Source organism: Megalops cyprinoides, chromosome 25 (assembly GCF_013368585.1).
Source record: "Megalops cyprinoides isolate fMegCyp1 chromosome 25, fMegCyp1.pri, whole genome shotgun sequence".
Classification (NCBI taxonomy): Eukaryota; Metazoa; Chordata; class Actinopteri; order Elopiformes; family Megalopidae; genus Megalops; species Megalops cyprinoides.
Window position 1 is genome coordinate 12,477,756 of NC_050607.1, and position 15,535 is coordinate 12,493,290.

Genomic DNA, 15,535 nt, shown 5'->3' on the forward strand with positions numbered 1-15,535 from the left:
AAAAGAGAGTAAAAAAAGGTTTGTTTGCACTAAAACTTCGCTGTCCTATCCGATTTAGCCTCTCTTGCCAGCACTCCACTCGAAGGCAAGATTCGCTTTCAGGGATAATGCGGATAGTTTTCTTCGCCTGGAACATCTGCCAGAAAAGCTTACCGATACTATGACAAACAACTACCATACGTGTAAAAATACCTCTCACGGCCCTGGATTCAATGAGGTGACCGATAATTGAATTGAAACTATCTCAGATCTGAAGTACACAAAATGAATGAACAAAGGCGGCACATGATACAGTTACAGCGTCATTTTGGCGCAGGAGGAACAGTACCATACACTGTCACTGCAATTACCCTGCATTTTCACGTCGCCGCCTGAAAGCACCGTTGCAGCCAACCGATGGTTATCAATCGACGCGGGACCTCAATGACCGTCCTGGGAACCATAGTTTTGTTGTTGTCGTTGTCTGCAGTTCCAGTTGCATAAGTGAATGACCTCTACGCCTCACTGAACCATCACTCTCTGACATCTATCAATATCATAGACTTTGCTCCCTCCAGCCTGGAATAGACCAGCCCTCCACAGAGCATAATGTTGTTCATTTGGCACAACTGACCTTTATCATTTCTTCTTTTATTTTTTTTTAGAAAGAGACAGTCAAAATGGTTACATAACAAATCAGGAACTGTGTGTGGCCTGATTTTTTTTTCCCAGTAAGCATTTATCTTATTTTCTGCCTCCTTCCAAGACTTAAACCGGTTAGCTCCTGAAAGAAATAAATAAATGATAACAAATGCCACAGCAATTGGATGCTAATAATAACAAAGCACTACAGTTAACATTATTCTAATGCTCCAATCAGGAGCTAGGAGCAAAGATGTGATTAGAAAGCATGCTATTTGTACAGCATCAAATTATTTCAGTCATGTTTCTTTTTGGTATTTATCCTGAGAACAGATTATTTCAAAAATAGTGAGTGCCCATTTTTGGGAGATTATTTTTTTAAGACAGCAATAATTTTAATCGTTTTTACCCGTCAATAAGAACTGCAAGCTGACTGGACCCGTTACGACTTGGATCCCAAATAGAGGAAGTGGGATGATAGCATGCAAATCATACTGCATCCTGCTTGTCAGCTAAAAAAGCATTTTCACTGCAAAGGGGTTTAAATGGTCATCTGCTCCCGCAAATGTCCATTTAAACATATAGACTATTGCAAATCGCTACTTGACAGCTGAGCTCCTCTCTTTTTTCATTATTTTAGTGCTTCCAGGTAATTGAATTTTTACACACATGTATGAGTGATGAAGGTATATTGTGAGGTATAGTGATCTAAAGTAGGTACGGTGTAAAAAAAAAAAAAAAAAAAAGATGCTGGTGTCTTCACAGCCAGATTTATGTAAATTTATCAGAGTTGTCTTGAACCAGAATTAGTGAGAAAGTGGCTTAAATTTCTCAATTTTCACACAACTGCTTTGGTTGCCCATGTTTTTCCATTTTAATTTCAAACTGCATGGCAGTAAGTGTAATTCTGCCTGGAAACCAATCGTGTAATGCTACGAAACACCAGCTTTACAAGTGTGCTGCCTTGTCCACTGAATATGTGCTATGAGCTATAGTATTTCAAGTAAGAATATCTGATGCATATTTCATTGGCATTTACTGTGACCACTGCATTTGTTCTCTTGCTGACTGTGATTGTGAGGAAGCTTCTCACAAAACAGAGCAGAAGGAACAACTTACACAAAAAAAAAAAAATTAAATGTAAAGCAAAGAAACTGAGCCTCAGCCACAAGCTGCTCACAAGAGTCTCCTAGCAGCACCCACATACCTGTATTTAATGTGCCGCGGATTAGGCAGGTGTGGTCCATTAACCAATGGCTGCACACAGATAATTACAATGATGACTAGTCACACAATTAACAGTTAACAGATCTGGATGCACTTGATAAAAAGATCCGCTATTACTAGGTTTGAATGAAGACAAAACGCCCTTGAACATTTAACATTAATGCAAAAACTAACAAGCAACAAGCATTCAGGTTCTAAGGGACAGGTGAAGGTTCTCCTTCACAGTGATGAATGTCCACCCAGTGTACCCACTTTTGTATTTTATGTTTTATGTATTTATGGATTTATTCACTTGCAGATACCTGTATCATGACAAATCATTAGTGACTCTGATGTAAAGGGCACACACTGAAAATAGTACCTACACAAAACATTGCACAAACATTCAATTTTTAAGAACATACCTGTGAATATACTTTGACAGAACTTCAATAATATGATTACCTTAAAACACCAACTCCAAATTTAATCTAAAAAGAGGAATTCTGAAATGTGCAAAGCCCCCAAAGCGTATGATATGCCCACTAATGAGCTTCAGTACATTAGAAGTTTCCTCTGGCTAATGGCCACCTTTGAAGTCTAAAAATATGTTTCTTATCAAATCCAACCGATTACTAATTAGCCATAATCTGATTACACAGAATGCTCAGATTTTCTTTCAGAAGATTGTATAGCTTTCATTTGAAAATATCAAAGGGCAAGTCCTGGGTCTGATGTCTAAGAAATGAAAATAGTCAAAAATGGAGGAAAGTCAGGTGATGCTATAATTCATGTCTGTGCATTGGGAGTGGTCTGAGCCTTGGGCTGGTTCCTGGGAATTCATTGCTGCTAGGTAGTATGGCAAACATTATCCAGACTTTTACATATGACATAGGGATGTGAATACCTTCATTTATTCCTTTTAAATTCACGATCTATGATCAAATGTTTGAGTCATCCTTGAGAGGGAATCCAAACCCATGTAATTGGGACAAATATTCCCCTAACTGAAAAAAAGACATCAAAACCACATAATACAAATCTAACATAGAAATTAATTGGTTTCATAAGTATTTAAATTGGCCTTGGCTGGCCTCTGCAATGATTTAAATTATTATGATTTAAAACTCTAATCGTAGTCAAACTTAAAATGCACTCTATTGATGTAAGTTATTTGTATTCCTGCATAATTTCACAGTTATGCAATTCTTAATTTAATTAATTCATAAGCCAGGTGATGAGTATGTGCTGTTAAAGAAGTTTGTCTGACTACCTATCCCACCTAAAGCTTGTGCATAAAAGAAGTTCAGGGTTCAGGGTTCAGGGTTCAGGATAATTTCAGAAGAACATCTGGCTTCAAATGGCAATAGTATTGAAGATGGTAACAATACCCATTTCAGCTTATTTCATTTCATGCCAAGTTTCATAACCTGTCTATCTGCAATTTTGCAAGTAATACCTAGATCTGAGTTATTATGTACCTCTAAAAGGAAAGGTATCAGGTGGCTTCCACTAAGCCACCAAAGGAGAGGGGCTTCCACCAAGTTGGAATTTTTGGTAAATGAGTGAAGTTCGATATGGTCTGCATTGTGGGAATGGAATGGTGGTGCCACACAGACAGATGGCATTTAAAGGGACCCCCAAGGTTATTTTTTGTCACAGTCATTTTTTTTAATTCTCTGTTTATATTTGTCTATGAACAGGTTGACTTTTTCAGTCGTTTTTAATCACGATCATTTCCAAGCTTAGCCGGCTCAGAGACCCAGAGGTGAATCTTTCTGGCAAAATCTGAGACAGAATGACAATGAGACTGATGTACTTGGCATGAAATGTCCTAAGCTGCAACTCTGAGCTAAAGACGTTAACACCTTAAAATCGTGTGCTGTCCAAACAACTCAACTTTCAATTCAACACTACACTGTATATGGAGATCAAACACAACTCGTCTGTGAAAACTGTGCTAAAAACCACAACATCTGGACATCTTTGTGTGAGTAACCCCCATTCAGATTTCAACATAAATTTCAGTATTTCATGTCAAGTAATCCTGTATTATGCTGCTTCATTGAAGCAGCACAATATTTCTTTTTCATAGCACCTGACTGTTACTGTAGACTTTCACAGGTGAGCTGTCTGTTTTGCTTAAGATAGTAATCTATATGTCAGTAGATTCCAGCTGCAGGCCTTTTATTGAGACTTGTTAGAAATGATTATTGTACAACATATGCACAATACAGAATTATGAATATGTGTAATGAAAACAAAGCATGTTGATAGAGGATATTAAGGACATATTGTAAGAACCAAGAAATGGTAAGAACATCTCTTCTACATTACCAGGCATCCTACCAAATGATTGTAAGGAAGTAACATATCGTTAGTAATGGAGTATTGCAGTGATGTTTTTATACTTGCTGCCTTGCAGTTTTGTACTTTATTTGTTAGTCAATTTTACATAATTCTGCACACAACTGGGTAATGCATCCTATTCTTGATCCCTGCAGAAACTCAGTAGCCTACACTTCCAACGCACTGATGTATGGTAAAATGCTGCCATCTACAGGTGAGTTGCTTAACCCAGCATGCAGAGCTCGGGTGTAGAGTCCATTTGTGTGCAGGTGACCCACAGCAGGACTACCAAACATTTGAGGGCCAGGTGGTGATCAGGTGTCATCGTCACAGAGCAAGGCTCCCTCTGTTAGTGGGAGTCGGTTTTTAATAAGAAATGTTACCATGGCAGGACAATAAGTATCTCAGCATAAGCAGTGAGGTGTTTATTTGGCCCTTCAGTAGACAGGAATTTCCATACAATCAAATTGTAAAGGTTGCAAGTGATGTGGGTGTAGTGGTACTCTTATTTGTCTTGGAGTCCAATAAAGGAATCACACCTGTGCATGGGCAAAAGTTATTAACACCCACCATTCTGGCTACTTGGAACACCCCTCATGAACAAGGAAAGAAAAGAAAGATATGGGGTGGAGGTGAACAGCTGACATGGAAAGGAAGTAGCAAGTGGGATTTTTATATTTGTGAATGGAACCGGTTTGCCTAGGTCTGGTTAAAGTTCTGCACACGGAATGTCTGAAAATACTCCTCCCAAATTTCCGCTTTTAACGTAGCATCATTTTTGCATTGGTTTCAGGGTTCTTGAAATAACGACAGTCGCATGCTGTGCTGACGACAAACACACTTGAAGTGTAAGACTGTGAGCAAACATGACACATGCCGCAGCTAGGCTTCTGAAGACACAGAGAGTCAGAGCGGTCACACAACATGCATTACGAAATCAGGATTTCTCAGAGCCATACAGTGGCAACCACCAGTCAGCGGTGCTGCCCTATAAGGTTATAAAGCCCAACTCAAGGGCTCACATCGACTGTTTCCATCAGACACCCCAGCTATTTCTCTACTGTCTGATGCACCGGTTGTTTGTCATGGAAGGGGCTGGCAGATGAGCAAAAATAAAATCTCGTGCTCTCCCCACAGCGCAATAAATTCCTCATCATCCTCTTCTGCCAAGTATATATTTTTCAGTTTGGCAGTGATTTATTTTGGATGCTTTTCTCACAGATCTCTGGCTGTTTTTTTTTTTCTTTTTTTCAGTGATTCTATAGGAAACAGCTTACAGAAAACAGCAGTTTCTTGTTGGCACCTTATTTTTAATGGATATTTTTCACTCAGTTTAACATTACTGTGCCACTTGTGAAATCCGTCACTGACCAGGAATCAGGGGAAATTCATTTGAAATTTATTTTTGATATTTATTTTTATTTTTTATTATATATTTATTCATTTTCAGTTTGTCACAATATGAGATATTTTTGCTCATACATACATTACACATTTCATAATCTAAGATGTTCAGCAGAGGTACAGCACACGCATATCTAAGTAACAATTATGGCTGACGCAAACTCATAACAACAATTAAGAGAGCTAAGCTAGGGTTAACAATGGTAATTAGTTTAGGAGGGTTTAAGGACTGTTTGTCAAAGCTGGGTCTGCCATAGTCCCACTGATCTTTAAATCATATGAACGGCTCCATTATCGAGGTCTCGGTTTCTGCCAATCCACATGCTGTGGTGATCAGTGTATCTGCACTTATGTGTTTCAGATGCCCACCTTGTTTCTTGGGCTTCAAAGCCTGGGATTCACAGAGGGCTGTGCCTATCCAGATCCTGATCACAACCAATGCACCAGTGTGAGAGACATACTGTACTTTCCTGTTTTCAGAAGAATAACTGCAAATCTGTTCAGATTTCTTTTTGAATTCAACACAACTTTGGCAGGCAGGAAATTGGTAAATTGTGTAGATCTCATGAGGACATAAACTCTAGGTCTTATCCTGTCTCCCCACCCTACCCTCTATACCTTCAAATTAGGCATAATTCTTATTCTGACAGATCAGTCAAATCTGAAATATATCAACTGAAAGCGATGAAAACACAGTGCGGCCACAAACCTTACTCAATTCTCCATTTTATTCAGCAGAAGTCCCCAGTTCAAAGTGAGTAGCTGGGTCACCCCGACCCACATAAGCGGTATCAACAAACAAATCAAGAGAGACGGGAAATAACACACGCAGCCTACTTTCCTTTCTTATTCCCCGTGATAAACTGTCATTTCCTGTTAAGTCAGATAAGTATCTAAGCAAACTCGCCAATGGAGTAGCTACATGTGACAGTTTCATTTTTACCTGCGTCTCCTCGCGTAAACTCTTCCAGGTGAAATGGATTCAATTTGGCCGATTCAGCTCGTGTTTTTGAGACCTGAGATGAAAATCACATAACATGATTCTCCAGCTGTAACTTTATGATACTAAGAGCTAAGGATCATCGTAACAAATGTTAAAGTGACTCAATGTTTTAATACCGGAAGAAGAGAAGATGAAATTGTTGCTTTTTGTTTTCGGGCTGGTTTCTGCGTTATTGACCGTGTCATCTCTTCGGATAATCGAATGGCCACCGCTGAATTGTACTCAAGAGGTAAAATAAATAAATGAATGAACTCATTTTTAAAAATTCTTACCTTCCTGCTTTTAGCGAAAGACTTATCTTTTTTCCAGGGAAGCGTGTTCGTAAGCAGTTCGGCCGCCTCTCTGGGATAAGAAACATCAATTAACGAATCTCCATATAACCTAAAAAAAAAAAGAAAATTATATATTTATATTATATATATATATATATTTGAAACTGTATTTTTAAAAAACCATAAACGGTTATCCTTGAAGTGATGTAGCAGTAGAGAGAGCTCAGCATATGTCAGATTTTCTTCTTGGCAACGCTGACAAGCAAATAAGCAAGCTATTGGTTTCTTCTTTCAAAAAAGGTTTTTTTTTTTTTGACAACTAGCCTAGTATAACAAATACAGAAGCAGTACACCTGCACCTGTGAAACTTACCTTACTTTAATGAATTTATGGTGAATAGTTTAAGAGGCACGAAAGCATATTTTAGATGCTTCATTTACGTGGTGAGTCCTGTGGCATGTGATTCTAAAACAATTAATTATCATCCCAATTTTTTTTTCTTTCTTTCAATGCAGGATCTCAGATGCAGTGCTCAAATAGGTAAGCTTCTACAATGGTCCTGCTACCAAGTTTGCCTTTATAGGTGAATGACATGGGTTAAGGGAAAATCCTACATTACAAATAAGGCATAGGTTGGATTAATGAAACGTAATATTACTCTAGCACACCCACATTTGTCATTCATTAATCCTTTACATCTAGCCCATTCTGCCCGAGATTGCCGAAAGCATCCAAATCTTTTTTTGTCTTGGTCAAAACTGTGTAAATTACCTTTGTCAGAACTAGCTGTTAATATCAAATAAAAAAAGATGTATAAGATACAGTATCCTACTCATCAGTCAAGAGAAACTGGCCCTATGTTTTAACCACAAACAAGACTGGCAAGCAGAGCCTTTAGCAACAACTGAGACTAGAATGGAAATTGCATAAAAATGTTATGATGTGGTGTGACAGAAGGGTGTGATCATTTCTGAGAGGGAGTAGTCTGTGTGGCATGAGAAGGGACTAGTTTTACATCCCTCACCGTCTGCCAGGTGACTGCTCTGATGAAGGGTGGGTGCAGCACAGGCAAAAAACCCCAACCAGCCCAGCCTGGAAATCAAATGGAATCACAGTGACGACGAGGAGGGACGAGAGAGACCACCTGGTGCCAGCCATCTCGGTGACCTGGAAAGCACGTGCTGATGGTGGGAGACCAATTACTGCTTGGTATAGGCCTACACTTAAACATAGCAACTGCAGACACAGCCGAGCATCACAGCGATCTGATTTTTAAGGACAGTTTTCCCGTTGAAGTATTCCCTGAGGCGTAACATTGTCTTTGGCAAAGTCCAGCAATCTCAAACTGAATAAATCTGCAAGTACCAGTTAAGACTGGCAAAGGTACTGCCCCATTTACCTCATGTCACATTTGAAATTTCCTGTTTGCTACATTACATTATTGTCATTTAGCAGACGCTCTTTTGGAGAGAAACTTAGATAGGTTACAACTTTATACAGCTAGATATTTACTGAGGCAGTTAAGTAGTGTTAAGTACTTTACCCAAGGGTGCAATGGCAGTGCCCCAGCAGAGAATTCAACCAACAGCCTTTTGGTTATGAGCCCTGTTCCTTACCACTATACCACACTGCTGCTACACTGGGCCTTTAACTCTACAGAGGCCTGACATGTTTGAACCTATGAACATTTCTGAATCCTAGCCTACAAAAGCACTTATATAAGGCCATTGTCTGCTCATTTATTTTTGGGTCATGTTTGGAGTGAGTTAGTCATATCCGTCACTGATGATAATAATCACTCTGAACATTTAAAGACAGAAGCAGAGGGTGCTTTCACATGTAGCTAAAAACATGAAAATAGTTCAAATGCTGGTGCAATTTCAGATGAATTATTCTGAATATAAAATTGATAAAAACTGATTATGCAAGTCAGGCACTTGTAAGACACACCTCTGTGTCTTCTCCAAGTTTTGAGCCAGCACAGTATTTGAAATACTACCCAGGAAAAAAAAAAAACCTCAAAAATAATTTAATGCAAACCTGTCTTTGACATGATTTTATTTTTTTCCCTGCAGGAAGCATAGAAGCCCTACAAGGAACTGAGGTCCGAGTGCTGAAACAATCTAGCAAACAAAGTCTTTGTGTCCGATACATCTTCCATAACAAAATAATGCAGATGATGAACCCGAGAAGAGAACCGGTGAGACTGTAACCCCAAACCACTTAATGTTAAAGGGTCTTTTATCCTGTAACACACAATCACCCAAGTTAGATCTCACTAAACACCCTAGATGGTGTCCTCATTTTCAGATGCTAATATTATGCACCAGTCAAATCTGGAAAGGGTTGACAAATACACTGTACATTGTATGCATTTTAACCATGGAATAAGTCAGTCATATATTATACATTATACATATAATATTTTACCTTGTTAATGTTTTCCATTTTTGACTTTTGCTAAGTTTAACAATCATGAAAGTGTATTTCTGTTATATATTTATTATCATTATTGCTATACAATTTTGTAAGCTGAATTTAAATTTTAAAAGGTGCATTTTTTGTTTTTAGTGGACATTTTCATTGGACAGAGTGGTGGTGGAACCTGGACAGGCATATATAGTTTCCATTTCTAACCTGCCAAAACCAGATGTAGGGCACAACATGATTAACAAAACAGTTACCATCCCAGGTAAGATACGGAAAAAATTCCTGAATATTCAAATATGAAATTGAATGCGTCATTGTCCTTCCTATGATAAATGCCAGGACAACCAAATACACAACACGGTAACCAGTTGTCTCCTAGTCAGGTTGGCTGGTTGTGAATTCTCACCGGGTTAGAAATTTCTGGCAGCAATAACCTCAGACAGCAAGGCACAGTGTGTTGATTTAGTTCGGCGTATATCTGACACAAAGCACTTGATGTCTTGATAAGTGGGGCATGTCGTTTCCTTTCTGTGTTTCTCATCCTCGAGCTTCACAGTGCTTGACATTTAACAGGTTAAAATGACCTTATCGTCAATGCCAAATAATCTGACAAAAGCATACATGCGTAACTCGTGTTACTGTTTGGATATATAATGCACATTCTGTAACATAGGAGCTGATTACACATTCGAGGGCACATTTTTCCTTGCAAGAGCCTCACAGAGATTGTGTATACAATTGTTTTTGTCTTTTTGTTCCATGCAGAGTGCAGAGATTCAAGGATACGAGGGGCCAAAATGTGCCGGGAGAACGGTGAGCCTAACAACTGAGTTTCCTGATTCACAAACAACACACTCAGTGTGAATGTATTTCTGTTCTTATTTCCATCTCTAAGACAGAGCAACATAGGTTGGAAAAGCAAAGTATTCTTAGGGTGTCACTTTATTTCAGGAAGCCTGTGGAAACCTAACATTATCCACAATGTATCAACTGAGCAAGCAGTGATCACTGTGAGCTTTAATAGTGGGGAGTTCTCTGAGAAGTATATGGTGTCTGTCCAGTGCCCTGACTTCAGCAACTCCCAAATCGTGTGGAAGGTAACACACCCCACTACACTATACATGCACTGAGTTAAAAAAAGAACTGAAACTCCAAACTCCTTATAAACCTCTATAATGGAAGCACATAATTTGTGTACTTTTATGTACTTTCCAGTTGAATGGACCTCTGTTTTTTTTTTTCTTCAAAGAACAAATAGACACATCATTCTGTGAATGGTTAATATTTAATATTTAAGCACATTTCTCAAGTTAAAGTATTACCTTGTAGTCCAGTTCAGATAAGGAACACAGACTCCTTTGTGACACTGAAGATTAAAATGACCACATGTATGGTTATTCATAATTTAGGTTATCCATCATTTTGAAATGGTATAAGTCCTATAAACTGCCAAAAATAACTAGTCTCTCACAAGAAAAAAAAAAAAATCTGTCAACCCTTTCCTTTCCAATGTTGCAGGAGAATCAGACATGGCTCAATGTGTCTTTTGCAACACATCAATGGCCCCGAACATGTTGCAGACATGACATTGTGGTAAGCGTGCTTAACGTGTACCATTAGACTCATCAGAGACAGGAGGATGTAGCAGGAAGGGCGGGCACTTCTCTTCTCTTTCCTATACATCTGAAACTCCTTCCTGTCTTACTCCACAACAGCAGAATAAATTCTGCCAGACATCACTCACACCCACACCCACACCCACACCACTACTGCAAAAAAATCACTGTTGCCATATTGTATGTCTATGTTTTTTTTTTTTTTTTTTTTTTGCTGTTGACAGCACTCAAAAGGGATCAAAGATGAAATCTATTAATAGTTTCCTTTTTCTTTTACTATCTACATGGGTTGATTATGAACAAATGACCAGACAGACTTGATCTCTCTTTGAGTGCATGACAGGCTTTGACTGCTTTAATGGGTCTCTCTCACAGATCGTGCCATTTTTTATCCAGTGTAACAATGACTGTGCTCCTCACCAGGAGAGATTTGATCACTGTGTTGGTACGTAAAAGCCAATCCATACATCAAACACACCCAGACATAAGTGTAAGCAATTTTTACATGTTTATGATCATTACAAATTTGGCACTGACAGAAATGAATGAAGAATATGTAATACTAGCTAAGATTTGTCACTCAAAAGTTAAAGATCCACAGAACATAATTTTAATAAACAAGGAGGAATGAAGTCAATCAATTCAGGGTAAAGCGAAGGGGTTCACCCATCAACTGAAACTCCTTTTCCTTGTCATTATGTACAGGACAGGTAATATTCATTCATCTCTTCAGCCTCTAGCACAAGAATTCGAAAACACGTATGAATTTCACAGTGAAAGATTTTTTTCAGTCAAATTTTTCACAGTGAAACCCGATTTTTATCATTTATAAATATGATCTGAATACACTTTTTGTCTCAAGGTGTTAAGTACGTTAAATACGTTTGCACTGAAATTTCAGCTGAGAAGTTCAAAATGGGTTTATACCATTTTATTAATACAGCTGTATTCATTAAATAAATAAAGTTCATTAGGAGTTTTGTTGGCTGTACACAACACATAAAATATTGTTCACCCTTCATAATGGTACAATAAAATGACCTCAGGAAGCCTTACAATGTAGCAGACGTCACACTCTTTCTCACTCACATTACTTTAAACTACTTGTTAAACAACAGGGGCACCAGTTAAAATAAGAATCATCCATAATAATCACATTGCTGTAGACAGTGCAAGAATATGCGTTTTCCATAAATTTTGTTTTTCTTCCTTTACAGATGACCCTAGTAAAAATGACAAACATGTTCTGCTCATCTTCATCCTGGGGTTGATCTTGGTTTGTGGATGTTTCCTGTTTTTACTGTGTAGGAAGTTACAGAAAGGTTGGTCAATATTTCAGTATGTAACAGTTTTTTAATATGAGTAAAAAGAAACTACTGAACTTTCTATCAGTGTGTGAAGTTGAAGCATGTGGCTTTAAACAGAAACTGCAAAACCTTTGTGAGCATGAAAACCATTTTCTCTCTGACATTTTTAAAAATATTTTCAGGTGCTGGTGAAGGGAAAAACAAACCACCAGGTAAATGGTCCGTCAGATCACTTAAACAAGACACACACACAAATCTAGGTATTTTAATATAGGATTTTAATATAAACGTATTATATTTTTATATCACATTTGGAAAGCTTAACATTTTTATCTGAGGATAATGCTGAAATGAGATTTTTTTTTTTTTTTTTTTTACATAAGCCTTTTAACGACCTCCAATTTACTGACCCATTTCCCTTCTTCAGATTCCTCTTGCAACACCTCTGCCCCGCTCGTGGGACAGCCAGAGCCTCTCCAGGCCAGAGGCCCGAGGAAAGTGCTCATCATCTACTCTCTGGACCATCCTCTGTACAAAGACGTCGTGCTCAAGCTGTGTGCCTTCCTGCGGGCCAAGTGCGGCACCGACGTGGTCCTGGACCTGCTGGACACCGCGTGGCTGGGCACCGTGGGCCGCATGCAGTGGCTGGACTGGCAGAAGCAGCAGATCGAGAAATCGTCCGACAAGATCCTGATCCTCTGCTCGCGGGGCGTGCGGGCCAAGTGGAGGGCCATGTGCGGGGCCAGCAAGGTGACCCTGAAGGAGGACGCCCGCTCCCCCATGGGGGACATGCTCACCCCAGCCCTGAGCCTGATCATCCCGGACTTTGTGCACTCTACATCCTTCCAGAAGTACATGGTGGCTTACTTTGATGACGTGAGTTGTGAGGATGATGTCCCTGCCCCGTTCAACGTCACCATCAAGTACAAGCTGATGAAGCACTTTGAGGAGCTCTACTTCAGAATTGTGGACATGGAAAAACATGAGCCGGGAAAGGTGAACCGCATCGAAGGCATAAGTGAGGATGAGTATTTCAACTGTCCCTCGGGCAAAGCCCTGAGGAATGCCATTGAGGCTTTGCAGGCCTACCAGCTAGAGAATCCAGACTGGTTTGAAAAGGAGTGTGTGGAGAGCGAGGACGAAGCAGCCGAGTCTGAGACACAGAACCCTCTTCTTGCACTGAAGCCCAGCAGCCCTATCCTTCAGTGTGTGCCAGAGTGCAGAGAGGGACCTCCCGTCTTAGTCAGTGAAGTTGAAATTGTTGAAGACGCCCAACGGACACAGTCAGTTATCCCCGTATTGAATCAGGGTGGAGAGAGGCTTCCGATCCATGAGTTTCACCCAGCTGTCCAGCCATACGAGCACAAGCTCTGTTCTTCACACCCAGTAATTCACAGTGACCCATCCGTCTGGAGAGCGGCTGTCCACCCCTCAGTGTCTGAGGGCCAGCCTTGCTTGACAAGCATCTCACCTATGCAGGAACCACCAACACAAAGGAGGAATACTGTTCACCTGCAGGAGGGGTCTGCCAAAGAGAGCTCGCCAGTGGAGGACCATGAGGAGGTTCCCATGTTGTCCAGTCACCTCTCGCCGAGCGTGCTGGACCGCCTGCAGGCTCTCCAGTGGGCTCTGGGTCCTGAGGAGGCGATCTCCTCCACACCTGAGGAGGTGGCGGACCGCAGAAAGAGACCTACGAGTGGATCGGACCAGGGTTACATCTCCAGGTCCTCCCTCCAGCATGGCTCCACACTCGGAGATGACTCCCAGGACCCACTGGTGGCTCTCTCTAGACTGCAGGAGGCATGCTTCCTTAACAGCCTCAAACCCTCAGGACCCACTGCAGTGCAGAGTAGAGACCATTTTGGACAACCGAATGCAGAAGCCCTATAGCGCTGCACACAGGATGGCCCTTTTGTATGCTAGCTGTATCCTGTGTATGCTGAACAAGCATAACTTCAGACTTGCAGTAAACACTTGGTTTGCTTTGGGTTAGCTTTTCTTTTAAAGTGTTTTGTGGCAAAGTCCAAAAAATAGTTATGTCAAAACACAAGTTTATTCAGTAGCTCATTGTTACTAAACTTAGATATGACATGACACAGCTGTGAAATGGCAGATTGGGACAAAATTGACTGTTGTGCATCTACATGAAAGATATGTGCTGCTTTTTCCCTCTTGTATCATATATGGCATCTTAGCCAATCACGCTAGCTCATGCTGTCATTTAGGTATTTTCAAAAGGGTAAAGGTGTTCCAAGTGATTCATAGTGTCTTTCATCTCATTTAAGTGTGATAACATGAAACCACTTTTAACCACTACATTAATTCATGAAATGAGAATTTCGTCCAGCGTCAGTCTTCAATGTAAGGAAGGGGGCCATAAATACCTTTATGAAACCGATGCATATGTTTAGTATTCCACAACTGCTGACTAGACTGTAAAATCTTTTATGCGATTAAACATGACACTTCAGTTCTGTATGTAGAGTCACCTTCAGTTTTTTCTGCATACTTCCTGTATTTTTTTACATTCAGTTTTTCATGTGCATGACTGACAGAGTGGTTTTCAAATGCTTTTTAACCAAGGATATCAATGATATACTCTTGACATTAACCATAGCAGCCCAACTCATGCACTATTCCTGTGGCTCCTGGAAGTAGGGGTTTTGCCCAATTTGCTATATGTAATTTGCAGTTTTATTTGTTCTTGGCTACATGTCCTCATACAGATTTTTAATACTGCTGTCTCATCTGCCTTGCTGGGTGATATAGTCAGGCTAGTTACTGTGGGTGAAAAATGGAAAACCAGTAGTTCGACCCAGGCTGAACCTGTGTTCAGGATTAAAATTGACAGGTTAACCCCCTGCATTTCATAAACTTAATGCCCCTGTATAACAGAGAAACCATATGAAACATTTAATAATACAGTCTTCTAAAACATCTCTTCCTCTGGCAATATTCATGTAACATGAGTCCTTTCTCTAAAAGCAATATTCAAGCCGTCTGTACTGCAACTGTGGAAGAACTTTTGATTTTAGGTGCTGCAAGTTTTAGCATGCTGTTCAAATTACCACCCTGCAGGTTTGCAGTGTCCTTTATTCCAACAGCAGCCAAATTAAAGACAAATACCACAAATGTGTTTGCACACATTGCACTGCACTGTGAAGGTGGTGGCTTCATTCATTTCATTACTAAACACTATAAATATTTGTCAAGCAAATGTTAGGGATAATATTTAGCATGCTTCTCAAACATACTTATAACCAAGGGCGGTGCATTGCTTGTGTATTATATCCATTCTTTCAGCTGAATATTTCATTGATGTAAATC

General features: G+C 39.8%; 1 protein-coding gene across 1 annotated transcript; it reads left to right on the forward strand.

Moving 5' to 3' along the window:
* The first annotated feature begins 6,538 nt into the window (after positions 1–6,538).
* On the forward strand, positions 6,539–14,098 carry LOC118771708 (interleukin-17 receptor A-like). The gene is made up of 12 exons (XM_036519714.1): positions 6,539–6,812; positions 7,371–7,395; positions 7,890–8,042; positions 8,931–9,055; positions 9,427–9,547; positions 10,051–10,098; positions 10,237–10,382; positions 10,804–10,878; positions 11,277–11,346; positions 12,119–12,223; positions 12,391–12,420; positions 12,636–14,098. The coding sequence occupies exons 1-12, from the start codon at positions 6,714–6,716 to the stop codon at positions 14,096–14,098; spliced, it is 2,460 nt and encodes an 819-aa protein (XP_036375607.1). The 5' UTR covers positions 6,539–6,713.
* The last annotated feature ends 1,437 nt before the right edge of the window (positions 14,099–15,535 follow it).

Bases quoted from the DNA above. Each gene is read 5' to 3' on its own strand.
- LOC118771708 (XM_036519714.1), top strand. From the start codon at position 6,714: ATGAAATTGTTGCTTTTTGTTTTCGGGCTGGTTTCTGCGTTATTGACC. The intron at 9,548-10,050 runs GTAAGATACGGA...TGTTCCATGCAG, and splicing joins CAAAACAGTTACCATCCCAG to AGTGCAGAGATTCAAGGATA. The intron at 10,383-10,803 runs GTAACACACCCC...CCAATGTTGCAG, and splicing joins ACTCCCAAATCGTGTGGAAG to GAGAATCAGACATGGCTCAA.